At 31.9% G+C, this 19,811-nt stretch overlaps 1 protein-coding gene across 3 annotated transcripts; it reads right to left on the reverse strand.

Annotated features, from left to right (window-relative positions):
- Positions 1 to 8,466: 8,466 nt before the first annotated feature.
- On the reverse strand, positions 8,467 to 16,323 carry LOC112796424 (putative E3 ubiquitin-protein ligase LIN-1). 3 transcript variants are annotated; one of them, XR_003818087.2, is made up of 16 exons: positions 15,422 to 16,323; positions 14,951 to 15,023; positions 14,509 to 14,627; positions 12,858 to 13,928; positions 12,591 to 12,732; positions 11,886 to 12,125; positions 11,222 to 11,516; positions 10,972 to 11,093; positions 10,494 to 10,613; positions 10,196 to 10,327; positions 9,985 to 10,107; positions 9,690 to 9,800; positions 9,460 to 9,606; positions 9,229 to 9,370; positions 8,844 to 8,960; positions 8,467 to 8,730 (listed from the first exon to the last, which is right to left on the reverse strand). XR_003818087.2 is itself a non-coding variant. In XM_025838854.3 (16 exons), the coding sequence occupies exons 1-16, from the start codon at positions 16,105 to 16,107 to the stop codon at positions 8,713 to 8,715; spliced, it is 3,639 nt and encodes a 1,212-aa protein (XP_025694639.1). In that variant the 5' UTR covers positions 16,108 to 16,323; the 3' UTR covers positions 8,467 to 8,712. The 3 variants fall into 3 exon arrangements, 2 of the variants coding, with proteins under 2 accessions (XP_025694639.1, XP_025694638.1); XM_025838854.3 differs by having other exon boundaries at positions 9,229 to 9,357; positions 11,228 to 11,516; XM_025838853.3 differs by having other exon boundaries at positions 9,229 to 9,357.
- Between the last annotated feature and the right edge of the window lie 3,488 nt (positions 16,324 to 19,811).

Raw genomic sequence — 19,811 nt, forward strand, 5'->3', positions numbered from 1 at the left:
ACCCAATAATAATAATAATAATTTATTTCATTTTATTTTATTTTTTTAAAATATCTCATTGTAATAAAAATTATTTAAAAATTTTAATGAATTTTTATCTTAAAATATCATAAAATTTAATTTAATTACTTTTAGAAAAATAATTTTTTTAAAATTAATAAATTATGAATAACTTATTATTTAATTTTCAAAAACTCGAGTTGTTATACCAACAATTATAAAAGCTCTAAAAGAAGAGTTTGAAATGAAAGATCTTGAAAAGACTAAATTTTTGTCTCGTCCTGCAGATCAAGTATATACAAAATATAATTTTTATTCATCAAACAACATACACAAAAAAAATCTTAAAGAAATTTTATACGGATAAGTCACATCCATTAAGCACCCCAATGATTATAAGGTCTTTGGATATGAAAAATGATCAATTTTGTCCTAAAAAAGAAAATAAAGATATTTTTGGTGTTGAAGAACCATATCTTATTGTCATTGGAGCACTAATGTATCTTGCTAATAATACACGACCTAACATATCATTTGTTATAAATTTATTAGTAAGGTATACTTCCTCTCCAACTAGAAGATATTGGAATGGAATCAAACAAATCTTTCAATATCTTCATGAAACAGTTGATATGCGACTATTTTATCCATATGAATCCAAGTCACAATTAGTTGACTATGCAGATGTAGGATACTTGTCTGATCCATACAAAGGAAGATCTCAAACAGATATCTATTCACATATGGTAATACAGCTATATCATGGAGGTTTAAGAAACAGACGATAGCAGCAGCATCTTCTAATAATCATGCTGAACTACTAGTGATACATGAAGCAAGTCACAAGTGTTTTTAGCTCAAGAGTTTAATCTAATATATTCTATCATCTTATGGACTGACTGATAGAAAAATAGTTTCAACTGTTCTGTTTGAAAATAGTATATCACGCATTGCTCAATTTAAGGATGGATACATCAAAAGTGATATAACAAAACATATTTCTCATAAATTCTTCTTCATCATGATCTTCAAAATCAAAGAATAATTAATATCCAACAGATCTACTCAAGCGATAATCTGATAAATTTATTTATAAAGTCACTTCCAAAATCCTCTTTTGAAAAATTAGTAGATTAGATTGGAATGCATCGATATCGAGATATTAAATAATGTCGACAAGAAGGGCAAATTATACTATTTTTTCCTTAGTCAGGTTTTTATCCTTATTGAGTTTTTCTTGACAAGGTTTTTAATGAGACAGTTTTTATTATAAATGATATTGTACTATTTTTTTTCACTGAAATTTTTTTTTTCATTAAATTTTTGTTTAGTAAAGTTTTAAAGAGATATAATCCTAAATTGATATCTAAAAAAAAGTATTGTGATAATGATAGATGTGGATGGTTATTAATATTTAGATGGCTTAGTTTCTCAAGAAAGAGAATTCTTAAGTTTTCAAATGGATTACATTAATGAAGATTGAAAATGAAAAATTTAGTACAACTATAAATAGAAGACTAAGTCTCACACTATATACACAACAATATATATAAAAACACTCCTCTCTCGTTATATGCTGCAATTATAATTAGTCAATATATATATGAATCATCTTTATTATATTAAGATGTTAATATTGATAAATATTAATATGAAAGTCTTTTATTTATATTTTTTATTTTTTATTTATTTATTTATTTTACAATAAGTTGAACAAACTTCTATTGTAGTTAACTCTTTAATTTTTATTAAAATATTAATATCTAACATTGAAAAATACTTTGCAATCTCTTTGCAATGTGTGGGGTTTTGTTTTTAAAAAATAAAAACATAAAATAACTAAAATATATTATTTTCAAATAACTTTAGTTAAATTATCTCTCTTCTGAACATAATTTGATTAATATAATTCACTATATTGTTGGTTAATTGTTATTGCAGAGAAGTTTATAATAATAATAATAATAATAATAATAATAATAATAATAATAATAATAATAATATAGGTAATTGATTATTAAAATAAAAATTTAATCATTTTACTTTTTGTCAAGCTTACTTATACAAAAATGGAGCATCATATATACTTTAATAACCCTTTTAACTTCACTGCCTAAATGCTCATTTTATTAGGTTATATTTTTTCTAGCACCATTAGCGAAAATAAGAGTTCTAATTTTTTGGGTTTTTTTAAAATAAAAAAAAATTATTTACGAATATAGATAATTTGTAACGTTTTTACGAATTTACACTCTATTACTTATCTCGTTTACCATGTAAACAAAATAATACTATGTGTATTTCATTTACACAATGTTATTGTGTTTATACTGTAAATGAGATAAACAATAAGTTATGACGTTTATACGGTACGATAAATTTTCAACAACTATAAAAGGATTTGTAATTATTTATACTTTTCACAAACATTTCACTTCTTCTTCTCCTTTGTTTTTCTTCCAAAAATTAAGCAAAAATGTCTAGTGGTAGTGAATATGTGGTTGCAAGTGTGTATCTCAATTGTCATATGAGAAACAGTGATACTCGGATGATATTTGAGTGTGATTATCTTATTCTATTACGCATTTGGCGAGTAAGTTCTTTGTCTAAGCTAAAAAGTCTGATATTAAAGAGCATTGGTGCTAGCGGAAGAAAAGAGGTTAGAAGAGTTAGGTATAGCTTGCTAGAACCGATAGGAAATGGAGTTTTTCGGTTTCGTCTGTTTTGATTCCATGGCGATGAGCATGTACGCCTCATGTTTGACATCCATGGGAGAATAATGGCAAAAAGTAATGAAGCTTTCTACAAAGGTTGATGTTCGTAGCGGTGGATCTGGCCACTCAAATTTTGTACAGAATGACTCACCTCTTGCACCACCACCGCTACACTGTGCTAATCCAGTGGAAGACATGGATGCGGACGGTGAGGAGTCCGATGATGAGTATGTTCCCGATAGCAACTATAGTGGTTCTTTTGAAGATGATGAGAAGGAGGAGTTTGTACCAGAGACTTCGGTCGATGCATCTATTCAATATCTTCTACTTGCCCGCACCTAATTCCGGTCTTATCAGTTGTACCCAATTATTATCATACATTGGATCTGGACACGATGCACGTGAAAACTCTATTTTCCAAGATGGGTGGAGACGATTACAACATAGACGATGGTGTGGAGTTTAGGGTTGGCCACAAATTCAAAAGTAGAAAGGCAGTAATGCAAGGTGTGAAGAATTACATCATTAACAGAAGTGCTAAGTACCGAGTTGTGGAGTCGGATCAATTAAAGCACCATGTGCATTGCTGGCAATTTGCAGCATGATGTTCTTGGAGTTTCCATGTTGTCCTCCGATAGAATCTCGGATATTGGTGAGGTCAACTTTAATTATGGTGTATATTCTTATTTATCATGATTATATTTGTTATAAATGCGTACCATGTATATTTTATTTCGTTTGGGAGGTGCATAGGTTTGGAGGTGCGCATACTTGTTTAGTCCCCATCGTGTCTCAGGGCCATCAATAGTTGGACAGTAACCTCATCTATAGTATCCTGTCCCTGATACAGTCCAGTCCATCAGTCAGTATCCATGTTCTGTAAGGTGCAGTTAGACAAAACTATCACTTCAAACCATCGTACAGAAAGATCTGGATGGCGAAGCAAAAAGCAATTGCGCAAATATACAGTGATTGGGAGGAGTCAGAGAATAAGGTGCTAAGGTTTTCCAGGCATTGCATAGTTGTTGTCCTGGAACAGTTTGTGATTTTAGAGCCATATTGTACTATGATGGGCACTTGGTGGTCTGCGACTGCAATCAATTCGCTAAAGTATTCTAGGCTTGATGGAGAAAGACTCCTTCCTCTGCACACCCTGTTGCTGAGCATGAGGAGGCTTGACACCAAGGAGCTCCTTTACCCACTCCCAGGTTGAGTGACTGTACCATATTTGAAAATTACTCAAGCACCTACCCGCTGGCTCCCCGTGTGTGCGTAACCCTAGGTGGTACGCAACATCTTGCAGGGTGATGGTGTACTCACTCCATGGCAGGTAAAAAATGTGGATCTCCAAACGCTAGTGCTCTACGAATTCAGTTATCAGGGAGTTATCAAACACGAAGTCCCTGAGTTGCACCGTGTCGCCAAACCCATCCTCCCTCAAGTAAGAGACAATGGCGTTCGATGGTGCAAGCGTGTGACTCACTCGCCTAAGAAAAAGTAAACAAGACCTCGGATAAAAAATAAAAGAGTGGAATAAGAAATATATTTCAAAAGTAAACATTTAAATGCCAAAATAAAAAGATAAAAAATATACTAAACAAGTATTTCACATTTCATAACTTAGTTGGAAACAAAATAATTAATTTTTGAAAATCAAACGTCAAAAAACATATCGAACAATCGTAAGTCCAATTAAAACATTGAATAACAGTTAAAAAAAAGTTATCTACCATAATCAAAATTAAAATTAAAAATATAGAAATCAAATTAAAGAAATAGCGAAATGCAATAAATATTTACTAAATAAATTAATTTAATTAACAAGTTAAATCATACTTATCAATTAATACTTACTAACAATACATTCAACCACCTAACAGATACTACTATAAAAGTACTCTAACAATGACAATAACTATATACTTATTTAATTTAGACATGAAAAAAACAACACTAACCTAAAAGTCGATTGCGCCAGTGATATGTTATATCGTGTTCAGGCGATTGATGTCCTCATCTCATGCATCTGCACGCATCATAATCTCTGAGTGCCTCAATAATGTGAATAGAAACTGCTAACGGTGGGAGAAAACAAGTAGAAATGGTTCAAAAGTGACTTCAAGTCATGCTATAAACAAATTCAATATATAGGTGTTACTTAACTCATTTACAGTGTAAATGATACCACATAATGTGTAACGTGCTTATCAGTGTAAACGAGATATATACAGTGTTATTTTATTTATAATGTAAACAAAATAAATAATAGAGTGTAAATATGTAAAAATGCTACAATTACATATATTCGTAAATAATTTTTTTATTTATTTAAAAAAGTGTAAATTTGTTTTTTGCATTTTATGCATGCAAGGCACAAATTGGTAAATTCCCGTGACTTGATTTATAATGGTAAATAAACAATTTTTTATTAAAAAAAAGCCATTTGATCTGGTAGCCTAATTCAAGTTAATTTTGTATGGATAAAGGATAAATAGGTCCCTGAACTTTTAATTTGTGGACATTTAACTCCTTCAAGAATGGAAAATACAAAACGATTCCTGACCTCTCAAAATGCCGTACAAATTGGTCCTTCTGTTTAATTTGCTTCGTAACACGTTACAGGTTCAGATTACCTGGCGCTTATGTGGCGTAGCAATGGGTACGTGTCTCCAGGATGGTGTGAACGAGGTTGACATGGTCGACTGGAGAAAGTAATGGGATGTTGTGGTCCTTGGGCACTAAGACGATGTCGTTGCTGTTCTATGAAGCAGTTTCATTGAACCTTTGTGGTTATACCTGCGTCTGCCGTTAAGAGTGTTAAGTATATTGTTGTTCAAATTTGTTCTGCTTATGCCCATTATTTGTTATCAATGTTGTAGGATGGGACTGATAGGGATTGTAAGTGATTGTCATAGGTGATTAGTTGTGGGGTTGAGCATTTGTCAGGTATTGTTTAGAAAGGTTTTGGAGATTTTGATAATAAAGGTTGGTTTTGTGTTGTATTGTGGATTGAAAAATTTTACAGATGGTTGATGTATTCAGTGTTCCCATGTTCCATCATGGGGGGTAACCTTTCAAGGGCACCTACTGGTGAGTTAGTCTATCTGCATGGTCAAGTTGAGAAGTTTTCTCCGATGAACTTGGATTTTGTCAATTTTGGAGATCTGATCACGATGTTCAAAGGACTAAGATATCAATCGTATAAGAAGGCACAAAGATATGGTGTCAGGGTTACATGTACTGAGGGAGGATACAGGGATCAACCAAATGCGACAGGCTAAGTTGAGGAACAAAGACACGGGAGAGTTTTACATTTTTTTACCATTCTGTTGACCAACTTGCGATCGCAGATGATGATTGTGAGAAAAATGATGAGGTTGAGGAAGAAGTCGATCCAAATGACTTGGAGAAGTTGGATGACTCATCTACTGATGATGATAGCGATGGCAGTGAGGAAGATGAGCTACATAAATCACCACCAGTTGGTTATGAAAGTAGGAGTGAGAGTGGTGAAGATGATAAGAGCAGAAGGGTTAGAGCTGGCAAAGAAAAGAGAAAACAAGTGTCTCCATCGTCAAGGAAAGGGGTTGAACCCAAGGAGAAGCAAAAAAAAAAGTAACACATGAGTTTAAAAGGCAAAGATTTAAAGCAAATGTGGTCAAACAGGGCACAACTATAAGACTTGTAAGAGTGCGCTATCCAACCCAAATTGAAAATTTAAAACCAGGAAACCAAAGAAGAAGACCCATGACAACCTTTCTCTTGTGGTTCTACCACTGTCACAATCAGCACCTGAGACAGAGGTTCTTATCTGGACGAAGGATCTTTATGTCCTTCCGATAAAATGTTGAAAGATTTAGTTGTCCATTTTAAAAGTGTAAAAGGACATATTTGTATTTTTTTAATTTGTTTGATGACCACATTGTCTTTCTTCATTTCAGGGCAAAGAGCATAATTCATATATTCCAACCAAACAGAACCATTCTGCAGCTATCACAACTCCAGATGTGGTCCAGCAACAAGCTGCTCCAGGAGCTACATATGTGCATGTTTCTGCAGTCCTTGTAAGGTAAGGCCAGGTTCCATTCAAACCTCTAGCCAAAGTTCCAGCAAGGCCATCCAACAAAACTTTGCGACCAAAACAACCAATTAGAAGGAAGGATGATGGCAAACAACATGGATCACAGCAGCCAAGTGAAGAAGCAACTGAAGGACCATCTGATGAGACTCTGGTTGTAGCAAACACTGGAACTAAAAGAATGTTTCGGTTCATCCCCACCCCAGGAGTCAACAATTCCAAGAAATAATGTTACTATCTTATGAAGTTAGTCGTAGCTGATGTAAAAAATTGGACAAACTTATTTTCATTTGTTATGCATTTTAGTATCTTTTTGGCAAAATTATGATGCTCATGTTATGACCTGTTATGAGACTGTTTATCATATTTTGTTAGGATTGTAATCCTTCAAACTTATCTTATAGTTCAATGTTCAATGATCCAAATTATTTAATGAATTTTACATACCTGTACCATCAACATGATATTATATATAGCCATTTAAAGACATGATGTTACAACAACAGCATATTATCATTCATCAAAGAATAAACATAACTACATTATATTAATTTTTTCTCACAAGAGTGATGCTCAACATCTAGTAACACTTAATAACAACAATAGCAGTACAAATTACTACCAAACATACAACAATAATCCACAGATTAGATTTTTTTCCCTCTCTAGACAAGCAAGCTTCTTCTCTAACTTACCAGCCTCTATTCTACTTTATTCTTGCACAAGTACTGTTCCAGGTCGTCAACTCCGTTGTCAGTAATTGACTTTTCTGTAACCCCAATTTTCGCAACATGACCATCAATCCAGACAAAAAACTTGCAGTGGGATGAATTTTTTAACTGCAACATCAACAATAAAATCAAAATTCAGCTAAACACATGAACCAACTTCAAGCTTCACAGAACCATGTTACCTTGAAGAAGGGGCACCCAAGAAACAACTGGTTGGGGTTAGTTGGCGTCCTGGACTTGTATAGTACAGCATACACGCCACACTTGCACATCGATGAATGCCGTCCTTCTCATCTCCAGCCTCCACGCAACGAATATGAGACGGCAATCGGACTCGTTGGGTGCTCAAAGAACCTCTTTCACTGACCATAGACGCCCTGAACACAACAAACCCCTAACTATACAAGTGCGATGGCGTCTGGGACTATTTTGGAGAATTAGGGCAGAGCAGAAGGACCTAGTTGTCCTTCAAATGAATGTCAACATCTTATCCTACCTCGTAACAGATACATCACTCCGTTATCGCCACATGAATGCCACATCTGACTTTTCCGTTTGACATTAGAGAGCAGATTGAACGGAAGTACCAATTTGTACGGCGTTTTGAGAGGTCAGGAATCGTATTATATTTTCCATTCTTGAGGAAGTTAAATGTCCACGAATTAAAAGTTCAGGGACCTATTTATCCTTTACCCATTTTATATATATATACTTTTTTATTCAAATATAAGTTCACAATATGTATAGTTAACACATCATAATTTTATAGTAGTGGATTACACCTCTTTCTCCCCTTGCATGACCAATTACAAATTTTAAGATAAGATTCGAACGTTGATCTGAAAGGGGGAAAAACGTACATTTTGTAGTTGCTGCTTTGCGTTTGATTTATTTCACCTGATTACAATGAGGTTCCATTTCACAATTAAGATAACACTTCATATAAATTTGCAAAATCATAGCTGAAAGGGATATCAGCCTAGCTTAGTATAATAACATTTGTTACAATGTTTTTTTTTTCTGTACAATAATAATATTTACTATGCAGTGATCCCTGATATGTAAATTATGTACTCTTAGCTTTTGGCAACTGAAGCTATTAGAATCTTGTGGCATTAGATTTTGGAAGTTGACTAAGCCCTCATGAAACCAAATTAACTTGAAAGGGAAGTGTGTGTTGAAACTCTTCCTACAAAGGGATCCATCCCTGTAGATAATGAAACATTAAGAAATTGGGGTTAGGATTTTGTCTTGTGCATTCTTTTTCTTGTTTTTTGAAGTGAAATTAACTAAAAGGTGTTAGATGTGTTGTGCATGTACCTTGATTTGTCCCATCTCAGTACCACAAAGAATAATGTCATTTGCGGCGAGAAGGCTTGTAATCTTGCTTCCGGCCGATATTCTCCCAAGTTTTTTCGGTGTCCCTCTCAACCAGATCTGGTTTAGAAGATTGTTCCAAGTTATACAGTTGATGATAACCTGATTTGGTTGTAATTTGGCTATATTTGACAGATATTTAAACATTTTGCACTTAAGTTTTATATCATCAACTATCAAATCTTTTATTTTGATATAACTTGTGGTTATGGAATGTGTTAAAATCTCTTTAATGAAATAGTTATATATAATTAAATGACTATATATCTTTTCTATAAGCATAGCTTGAATTTTCTAATGTAATATCTTTATTTTTGTTTTAACTAACCTGAATGCTATTTGCAGATGAGCTGGAGATTAGGTATATGAAGTCTTCTACCACTTCCATAGCCATCATACTATCTCCTTTGTCAGAATGGATTGAAATTTTGGGTTTCCCAATTTTTTTCTTCCATTCCTAAAGAATTCATCTATGTCAATACAAAGCAATGGTTTGTTTTTTTCTTTTTCTTTTTAAAGTTTTGAAATCTGAAACTCATAACAATATTTAGTTTCTCACCTTGAATGTTGTGCCTTCAACATGCTTACTTGCACTATAGAGCCAATCTCTGTATGCTACAATTGAATGTATTGGCTTACTTTGCTTGATCCAACTCCTTGTTGGTGGTTTGATTTCTTGTTCCCTGTTGTATGTTGTGGAATACTCCTAAAAATGAAACACCATGTTTACTTGTATCTTATTGGTCCTAGAATGGTAGAATGTGTTTGTACAACAACAGAGAAACTAACCTGTATGCTTGAATCTGTGCAGCCAATGTATAACTTTCCTCTAGTTAGTGTCATGCATTTTACATGCTTACCTTTGAAAATATTTCTGATTGCCCTTGAATCATTAGCTATCTGTAAATGTAAAATGTTGGTGTTATATAACAATTGTTTTGGAGTCTTAAAAGTTATCAATTCTGCATTAATCTAGTAATTAGAAGCATCATTAGGAACATTTGTTTTGTGTCTGAATATGCTTTGAAAAGCTTCACTGTTATGCAAATGCAGCACTAATCATGACTAAGTTCCGAAGCATCACCTTTATTCCTTGGCTTTCAGTAATCGCGAAAATTGTTTCACCCGATGCATGTAACTGATGGATTGGTTCCTTGAAGACTATTACTTCAACACATTCCAACTTTCTCTGGACCATTCTCCACACCTATTTGATTTTGTGTTATATAAGCTAACAGTTTCACCCTGGTTGAGAATAATAGAAATTGGTGTGCATATGGAAAGTTAAACCTTACCCTTATGGTTCCATCAGCGGATCCACTTAAGAGGCTATCTGATGGTTCAGATAGCGAAAAGCATGTCACGGACTTCTTGTGCTCCTTAATGTCCCATACAAGACTAGCTGAGTGCCCTCTAATATCCCACACCTTTTTTAATTCACCAACAAACTCTGATTTTACTTTTTCCATTCAGAAGGTTTCACCTCAGAAACAGACATTAGTTACTATGTCTAACATGATTTAACATGAACTCTTTTCCATGCTTAGAACAAAAGAAATCCATAACACCTTCACTGGGGTCATGTGTTCTTACCTTGATTGAACCATCTGAATATCCACTGAATAGGAGTCCCTTGTAGTATATGAGGGAGCAAACTGCTACATTGAAGTTTCGACTCGTCTCAAGGATTTGTGTGTGAACACAAGAAATACGCTGCTCTTACCACCATAATAATGATTTGAGGTGATGTAGAAAATAAACCAGTTAGTGCAAGGTACTGGAATAAAGAAATAGACAACAACAAGAAGCTCAAGAAAATTTAAGAACCTAAAAAACAATAATACTTTAAGTCATTTAATTATTACGCAATTCCTTTTAGTCCTTATTCCTTACTCTGATCATTGATCTTAGCCTGCTGATAAACATAGTTTTGTGTCATAATATTTAAGGAATAAATTCACCTGTTATGTTTATGCAATGTTGGGACATCAATTGTGCCAATTATGGGGACATTATATAAATGTTATTCATACAAGTTTTATCACTACCTGATACATGAATGAGTACTTACTGATATGTTTGGCAACAGGAAATCAGCTACTTTGTGTAATTCCTCAGCCATCCAAGTTACATTTGAAAGACGTCGTAACGATTCTTTTACTCCTTCAGAGAAATGAATCAGTTTCTGCTTTCCTACATTAAAAAAATAGAGAGGAAAGAAAAAACTCATAATCAACACATAGTGCAGCAACAGAATTCCTATGATTAAGACATTTTTTATAGCATTTTTTAATTCTCATATGCTAAGGTGGCCAGGTTACCTTTACCAGTGGCATAATTATAAATGCATAGACATGCTAGAAGTCTTTCTTCTAGCTCCATCCCAGGATGCAGGAATTGCTCGATTCCACTCAGTATGATCTCGGATGCCGAATATCTGAGGCTATCCGAGCTTTTAGATATTTGACATCCGAGCCATGAAATTGCTACAAGGCAATCTCTAGAGACCATTTTCATCTTGCTTCTTAATCCACTCTCTAAAGCATGGAAGATGGAATCTCCAACACTTAACATAGATTTTGCAATTTTACTGCACCATAAGTCTGTGCCAGTATCCTGCATAATCATGAAATTCGCTCATCTCCATTATATCTTTCTGAACAGCACAAATCATATACATATATTTCTATGATGCACAAATACCTCAACTTTCCTCATGTATGCATATCGTATGTGTATATGCATCAATACTGCTAGATTAAACTTCTTTTTATTATTGGCTACTTTTATGAACTAAAAATAATATTGTTCATTTGATCATCCTATCTATTATTTGGAACAGTCAATCATATCTAACATAATTATTAAGAATTGATGAAGATTGCTTTAAGTGTTCATATTTTATCATTTTTATAAAATCGTTTGTATGTAGATATAGATGAACTTTGAACTTTTTTCTCATATAAACATTTAAGGAAGCTGTACCTGTAGACTCTGATCCAACCAGTTGAAGTTTCTTATCATATTGTGGTGATAGGGAGAGTTCAATCCTGTCTTCCTCAGCAACCATGCAGCTGTATATGGTTCTCCTGTCCACGCATATGTTCCTGCAAGATTTGATAAAATGGATGCAGATAATATCTGCTCTGAGCTTTCCTGAGATACCAATGCCCTTAGAAGGACCTTCACTGCTTCTACTCTGAACAAGCTTTTATCACATGGGTTCTGCATGATATTATTTTGGTTTGTTAGTCATTTATTGGTCCTCATATTTTACAATAACTTAGTCTAATTCATGTGGCCATTGTCAAAAAAATTTTCGTGAACACAAACATTTAAGAAAATTGAATTGACATGACTACAGGGCAAAAAGTTTCTACGGCTTTGTGCCAAAAATGTATCATTTAGTGATCAAATGAACAAACTTTTAACATGTGATTCATATGATATCTTCTTTTGATGAATATTTTTGTTTCTTCTATTAGCTAATCAATAAGCCGACTCGACCTAGTGGGATAAGACTTTGTTGTTGCTGTTTGTATTAGTTAATCAATAACACCATGTATACTGAGTTAAAGAAAATGAAATGAAATATCCCAGTATACTGATTTGTATCAAATCAATCTTTCATCCTAGGGAGCTTCATTACTGAAAAGTGAGGATAAAAATTTTCCGAATTTCATAGTTTACCAATGTTTCTAACTGAAGTAGTATGTTTGCTGCAAAAAGCTGGTGATCAGGTTGTAATTGATGAGTACAAATCCTTAGTATCTGCATAACATTGATGCCTCCTTCTTTCTGTATACGCTGCAACAGATTAATGGCTGATGATCTGGAAACCAAATGTGAAGATTAATGACACAAAGCTTCCTTGAACAAGGACAGTACAAGTACAACAAATTCTAGTCAATTATCTTAAAATAGAATGTAAATTAAGGGATGTTTGCATAGTTATACCGCGGTATGCAAAGGATTTCATGGAAAAATTCAAGTGCCATGCATTTGGCGCGGGTATTTTCCGTCTGCAGAAGATGGATAAAAGGAGCAAGAGGAGTGTATTGTGATACATACTGTCTACATTGTGCATCAAACTGCATGCATTTTATAAGAATGGTGGTTAAAGAGAAAAACTCTTCTAGATTATCATTCCTAGCAACTTCTAGAAGTCCACTGAGAACATGAGGGGAACTGATCGCAGCCAAATGCATGTTATTTGTTGCATAGTCGAACGAAGTCACTAGTTCTTCAATGATCATCAATGATGCTGCATGAGGCGTCAGAAGAAGGGGCTCTGGCTTATTCTTGTAACTATGTGAGGTGCATACAATCTCAACAAGTATTGGTAGAAGTTCCAATGTTTTTATGTCTATAGGTGATGGATTTATCAAATAGATGAGAATTGCAGCCTCATGAACATTTTGTTTTAGAGCACTAGCAAGATCACACAACTTTAAACCTTTCTTCTTGATGTCTTCTATGACTGATTTGTTTCTTGAAATTATTGTAGTGAGAATAGACACAGAAGCTCTAATTTCTCTTTCCTCTTTGGATGTTGAGATAGCTACTAGCAGTTCATCCAAGATGGCATCCCTCAAGGAAGCATAACTAGCGCCTGATGAATCGGTCAAATACTCATAGATAGATGCAATGTCAACCGTATATTCTTGTCCACACTTTCCTAATGCTTCTGAATAATGCAGTTCTGAGATTCTTTGAATCACTCCTGAAAGATCCTGTAGGGAATATCTTCGTGATTTTGTTTTAGAACTTTCTTCATGATCTTTCTGGCTGAGCCAATGTTTGGAAGGAGATTTAGATGTTACATTGTCAAAGAGATGGAATTTTAGTGGCTGCAATGCTTCCTCAATTATTCCATCATCTACATGGAAATTTGAGATGGATAAAGTAGAATCTTCCCTGGCTCTGTTGAATATGGTCGAATCAAAATTAACCACACTTCTTTCATTCAGCTGTTCTTGCCCGGAATATTTCACAGCATGATCCAAGGCATAGGATTGATGTAGCTTCCTAGAAAGATAAAATTCCAGAAGACAATTATGAATTATAGAACTGAACTGCCTCTAATAGGCTTATTTTTTATAACAATGGGTCATTTAAGCTTTTGGTCTGTGCAAAATTAGTGATATATGGTTTTGGTCCCTGTAAAATTTTGTGGTTATGGTGCAAAAATTTTCGTTTAGTAAATAAAATTGGGTTCCATAAAGATTAAACTGAAAATGGATGCTTATGCTTTGAACCATAAATGTGAAGTTGATTTGTATGTACGATAACAATACTGACTAATTTCGCTTATTTCTAGAATTTTTTGGATCAAAATCTCACAAATCTTATGGGGACAAAAACAATAAATTTCCCATTCTACAAATACTAAAAATTTATATACATACAATGAAAGACAAACAAACAAAATGTGGATACTACAATTACACACTAACTATTGAAATAAAGTTGGAGGCAAACAAACAAAATGTGAATGTTACAATTATGAACTGTAATAATGAGATACCTATACTACTACTAGGCACTGATATAAAGTTAGAGACAAACAAACAAAACTTGGATGTTAAGACTTCATTAGTGGCCAAACCTGTCATAAGTTTCTCTCTGTAGATCATTTGCTTTTGTTATTTTGGCTCTTATGTGAAATTTTCTGTCTTCCATATTATGCATCACATCTTGGGGACCAAGTGGATGAACTTTATCATACTGCATTATATTCATGATATATCACAAACATAAGGGGAAATAAATGTGCAAAACAGAGAAGTTTTTGATGCACCTATGATTTGACATTCTAAGTAAACTATTGCATAATGTAAAATTTGGAATTTTTTTTCTCTTTTTTAAACCCCTTTTACTGGGAGAAAAAGCAGATTTTTTTTCACATATTTTGATAAAATTTTAAACTTAGTCTTAGAAAAACCAACTCACTTTCTTCAATTATATACAAGATTTTAATTGCAAATTTTTTTCCCAAATTGAAACACATAACCTTATGTGCTAGTATTAGAAATCAGAGAAAGACTTACCATATTGCAGGTTTTCAATCTTGGTTCATGTTGAAATGAATTAGGAGAAACACAGCTGGTATTTGGTGCATCCCTGAGCATGGCAATGAGTTATTTTCAGATGACAAAGTAAACATTTCAAACTCCAATGTGTTATTTTTGGCTTCAAAAGGCAGTCTCTTATTTAACTTTAATCATCACCTTAAAGAATAATAACTACGATTATGTTCATGTTTGTTAGCACTGAGCACTGTTGATGAAATGTGCAACATATTTCAACCTATTAGTCATTAAAATTACTTGAAATCTTCTTTTTATCTCTTCAAACATCACAATCTGTATCTGGATTATTGGTGTTAAAAACATGATTAGGGGAAATTTAGTTACTCAAAACTAAAAATATAACCTTTTTATGTTCTTGAGTCAGAAAATAGCATCATTGTTGAGGCAAAGTAGTTTTGAAAAGCAACAAGTATGAATAATAACTCTTACACATATTGTGGTGATTGGTGTTTGGTGCTGCAATAACTTCTCCACCATGGATTCTCTCCATAAAGCATAACCTGATAATACACCAAACCTTCCTTATAACTTCTTGCAATATCCCTAATTGCTTCATTCACTTCATCCTCAGAACTAGAACTCATGCTTCCACTGTTGTTCTTCACATTCTGCTTCTTCCTTCTCAGCAACATGATGGTTTCTTGAGGGAAAAGGCTCTGAGAGAGTTCAGTTGCAAATTCATTGCAAACAATCCTTGGTGACACCAACACAGCTTGAAGAAAATGCAGTGCAGATTGCCACTCATCACCCTGCAGGTTCCTAACAACTGAGAGGTAAAAATAGGAGCAGCACACCAAGTAACGGTTTGAAACCGTGGCGGTTACTTCTTCCTCATCAAGCATTGCTGGTACCTGAAGCATTTGTTCTGAGTTCATGAGCCTGAAGGACTTTTCCTCTGGCTTCTGAGCTTGAATTGCAGCTTCAATGCTGTCAATTCCCCAGTACAAATTTGATAGCACTGATTGCTCAGAGAATTCAAAGAACTCTTGCTTTTGAATCCTTAGTTTTGAGGTGCATTTCAGCTTTAGAGCATTCCTTGTTCTCTCATTTGACAAGGTTTCATGAATGTATCTGTTGATTGAAACAAGAACCCAAATGTACTTGAGGTCTATCATCTTCTCATAGTAATCAACAAGATCAAAGGGTGGAGAACTGATTATTGCTTCTGATGCTTTTTTGGTTCTTTGAGTGGTGAAGATGATGATGAAACTGGACCTATGCAAGCTTCTCTAAACTATATAGTATTAGCGATTAATTTCCCTTTTTATTTAATATTTAAATATCATATTCACACATATTCTGTCCTTTTAGGTTTTGGTATAATCAATGCTGAGTTTAGCTTTGATTCACTGAATAATATACAAAATGAGAAATTATTCCAATTAATTTTTGAATATTTTAATTTTTTAGGTTTTAAAATATATAAAATAATTATTAATGTTTACCTCTCCTAGATAATTCAGTCTTCTTTTAATTTGATTTGTTTAATTGAAGTGATTATTTTAGAATTTTTAAAAATCTTTAAAAATTATTTTAAAATTTTTTAAACTTTTAAAAAATTATTTTATACTATATTCTTTAAATCAAATTTGAACAAGAATTATATTGTCTAACGGAGATAAATGTTAAAGACAATTTTAGATATGGTGAAAACTCAGGTATAGTAGATTTCACGTGAAGTTAATAGATGAGAGCCGTTAGATAAAAATTTAATCAAATAGTCAAATCATCTAACGACTCTCAATTATCAACTTCACGTGAAGTTGACTATACTTAAATTTTCACTAAAATATTTTAAAATTTAGGACTAAAAATATTCGATTTTAAAACCTCAAAAACTAATTTAAATAATTACTTTATAAAAAAATTTATACAATTATTCAATTAGAATAATTCATTTTAAATAACTTTTTAAATAATAAATTTCAAAATTTACTAACGTAATAGTACGCTAAAATTCTTTTATACTAACAATACATACAAATTAAATTCAATCATCTTTAATATCTTCATTCTTAATTTCTTATTGTTTGTTAATAGGATGCGTTTAGTAAGTTTTACGAAAGAAATTGTACAAACATACATAAATCAGATATAAAAAAAAATTGTCTTTTTTATATTCTTGTTATTTTTTATTTTCGTATCTAAATATTATAATGTACCTAATGCATGCATAATTTTAATTCAGTAACTTTCATAAATAATTAAATTTTAGTGTTTATTTGGGTGTCATTATTTTGGTAAAAAAAAAATTTATAATTTTTTTAATAATTTTCTAGCGTGTTTGGCAAATTTCTAATAGTAAAAGTAAAACACTAGAAAAATAAAAAATAACATCTTTTTTGAGAAGTTATAATTTACATCTTTTTTTAAAAGATCTTTTTTCTTAAAAAAAAGATTTTTTTACATAATAAATATATAAAAAATACTTTTATATTGTTATATCAAAACATAATTAATAAATAAAAAGATTTTTTTGCATGAGATATCTAAACATAAAATTATTTTTACTTTTTTATAAAATCTTTTAAAAAAAATAACTAAAAAAAATCTTTTTTTAAAAAAATTCATCCAAACAAACCTTTACTTTTAGACAGAAATATTTTACTTGTTTCTGAAACTACCTTCTTTCTTAAACGTATTTATATCTCCTAATATATCTGTATATTTACCTTAAATTAAATACCAAATCAAGCCTTAAACCTATAGTATGATAAACACTTAAGAACCATTTTTAAAAGGTTGAAATAGCAAGAGTGTATTATTTTCTGTCCCGTGACTATTCCAGCAAGATTCCAAATATTTATTGGCACCGTTTGATCTTCCATTGCTTTCAGACAAAAAATAGACCGTTTCCTTTTTCTTCTTTTCTGTTGAGAGGGAAAAAGGTTGAAAACAAGCATTAACATTTTTAGTGCTCAACTTCACGTGTACCTTATCACAATGCCTTTGCTTTTTTCTCTCTTTACTTTTTCTTTCTTCCATTTGCATAATGGGATAACTGCTCATTCATCGTTTCTATTGGAAAGTGTTGCACTGCATTTTTAGAAAAAAAAAAAAAAACACTAGATTCTCTTATAAAAAACTAGATTATCTTATGAAAATCAAATGTAAATATCAATAAAAATATTATATGCAGTTATGCACACCAAAAATTAGTTACTGTATATTTATATATAAAATTTAATTTTTGATGCAAACTAATTTTATACGCGTATTTAATTGCGTAACATCACATCAATAAAAATAATTATTTTTTATATTAATTATATTGGTCATCCAAAAAATAGATGTAATTACACAACAGTATAAAATACTTTACACAGTTAATGTATCAAAATTAAATATATATATATATAATTATATATTTTGTTTAACTAATTTTTAATGTATATTTTATATTAAAATTTATTTCTTATACATATGACTGATTTAATAGTATTTTTAATTTATACATGACATAGTCCAAGTCGAATTGACAATTATATGCGTTTTATTAGGAAGCAAGGGAGAAAAAAAATCTGTGTGAAGATCTTAAGGACACCGAGGAGCAACTTTCTTACAAATTTTAATGTTGATTTTGGTTTGTGGGTCATGCATCTTAAAACAAAGCCTATGTAATGTTGAAGTTAGATTCATTTATAGTGTTTAATAGTTGATAATGGGGTCATGACAAAAAAAAAAAAAATAGTTGATAATAGGATTGAGTAAATAGCGACATCTATCTTTAACTATCAGATACACAATTCAGTAATTAATAATCACTTGAATGTGATCAAATAGTTTACTCTCTCTTACTTAGCGTTTAGAAGAGAGACAGATTCAGACATTAAAACTGAAAGATAGAAATTAAAATAAAAAATAAAGATTGAAATAAAAATAAAATTTTAATTTAATTTATATAAAAAATAAAATTAGAATTAATTAATTAAAATAAAGATATTTTAAGTATATATTTTATTAAAATTTCAATTTCTGTCACTAAAAATTTTAGTTTCTTTAGTTCCATTTTTTGAAAGTACTAAAATACTAAAATTTTAAAAATAGATATTGAAATTTTAATACCAGTCTCTGAACCAATAAATATAATATTGGATAAAGTACTAAATTGGTCCTTTACATTTGGGCGTAATTCTGTTTTGACCTTTAAAGTTTAAAGTGTCCTATTTGAATTGAAAAAAGTTTTATTTAGTTTTAATGTAGTCCACTGTGAGATCAAAATTAAATAATTAACAAAATGTCCTACGTGACAGCAGTTAAGAACAAAGTCAATAATCTCGAGAACAAGTACAAGCTCTAGAGACACAAAATCAACCGTGAATGCATCAATACATTTATTTATCATTTTTCTTACCATTTAAATGAAATATTTTCTATGGAACTAAGAAGAATGATAAATAAATGTATTAATGCATCCACGGTTGATTTTGTGCCTTTGGAGCTTATACTTATTCTCCAAATTATCGACCTTGTTCTTGTACTACTGTCCTATAGGACATTCCGTTAATTATTTAACTTTGACCTCACGCTGGGACTACATTGAAACTAAAGGAAACTTTTTTGGATTCAAATAGGACACTTTAAACCTTATGGACCAAAACAATATTACGTCCAAAAGTAAAAGACCAATTTAATACTTTACCCTATAATATTAAATCTCAATCTTCCAATCTTCGTCTCAATATCTCAAAACAAACGCTACCTTAAGATAAGAGTTCGAATTCATGATTAGATTTTTGTTTTTAAATGAAGAATAAAATATCATTTTTTTTCTTAAAATTTGGGATAAATTTTAAAATTGTCTCTAATATTTTAAAAA

The sequence above is a fragment of the Arachis hypogaea genome, chromosome 4 (genome assembly GCF_003086295.3).
Source record: "Arachis hypogaea cultivar Tifrunner chromosome 4, arahy.Tifrunner.gnm2.J5K5, whole genome shotgun sequence".
NCBI classification, from domain to species: domain Eukaryota; kingdom Viridiplantae; phylum Streptophyta; class Magnoliopsida; order Fabales; family Fabaceae; genus Arachis; species Arachis hypogaea.

Coding starts and splice junctions, on each gene's coding strand:
- LOC112796424 (XM_025838853.3), bottom strand. CDS start 16,107: ATGATAGACCTCAAGTACATTTGGGTTCTTGTTTCAATCAACAGATAC. Junction 15,024..15,421: donor CACCAATCACCACAATATGT/GTAAGAGTTATT, acceptor TGCCATGCTCAG/GGATGCACCAAATACCAGCT. Junction 11,094..11,221: donor TAATTATGCCACTGGTAAAG/GTAACCTGGCCA, acceptor TTTTTAATGTAG/GAAAGCAGAAACTGATTCAT.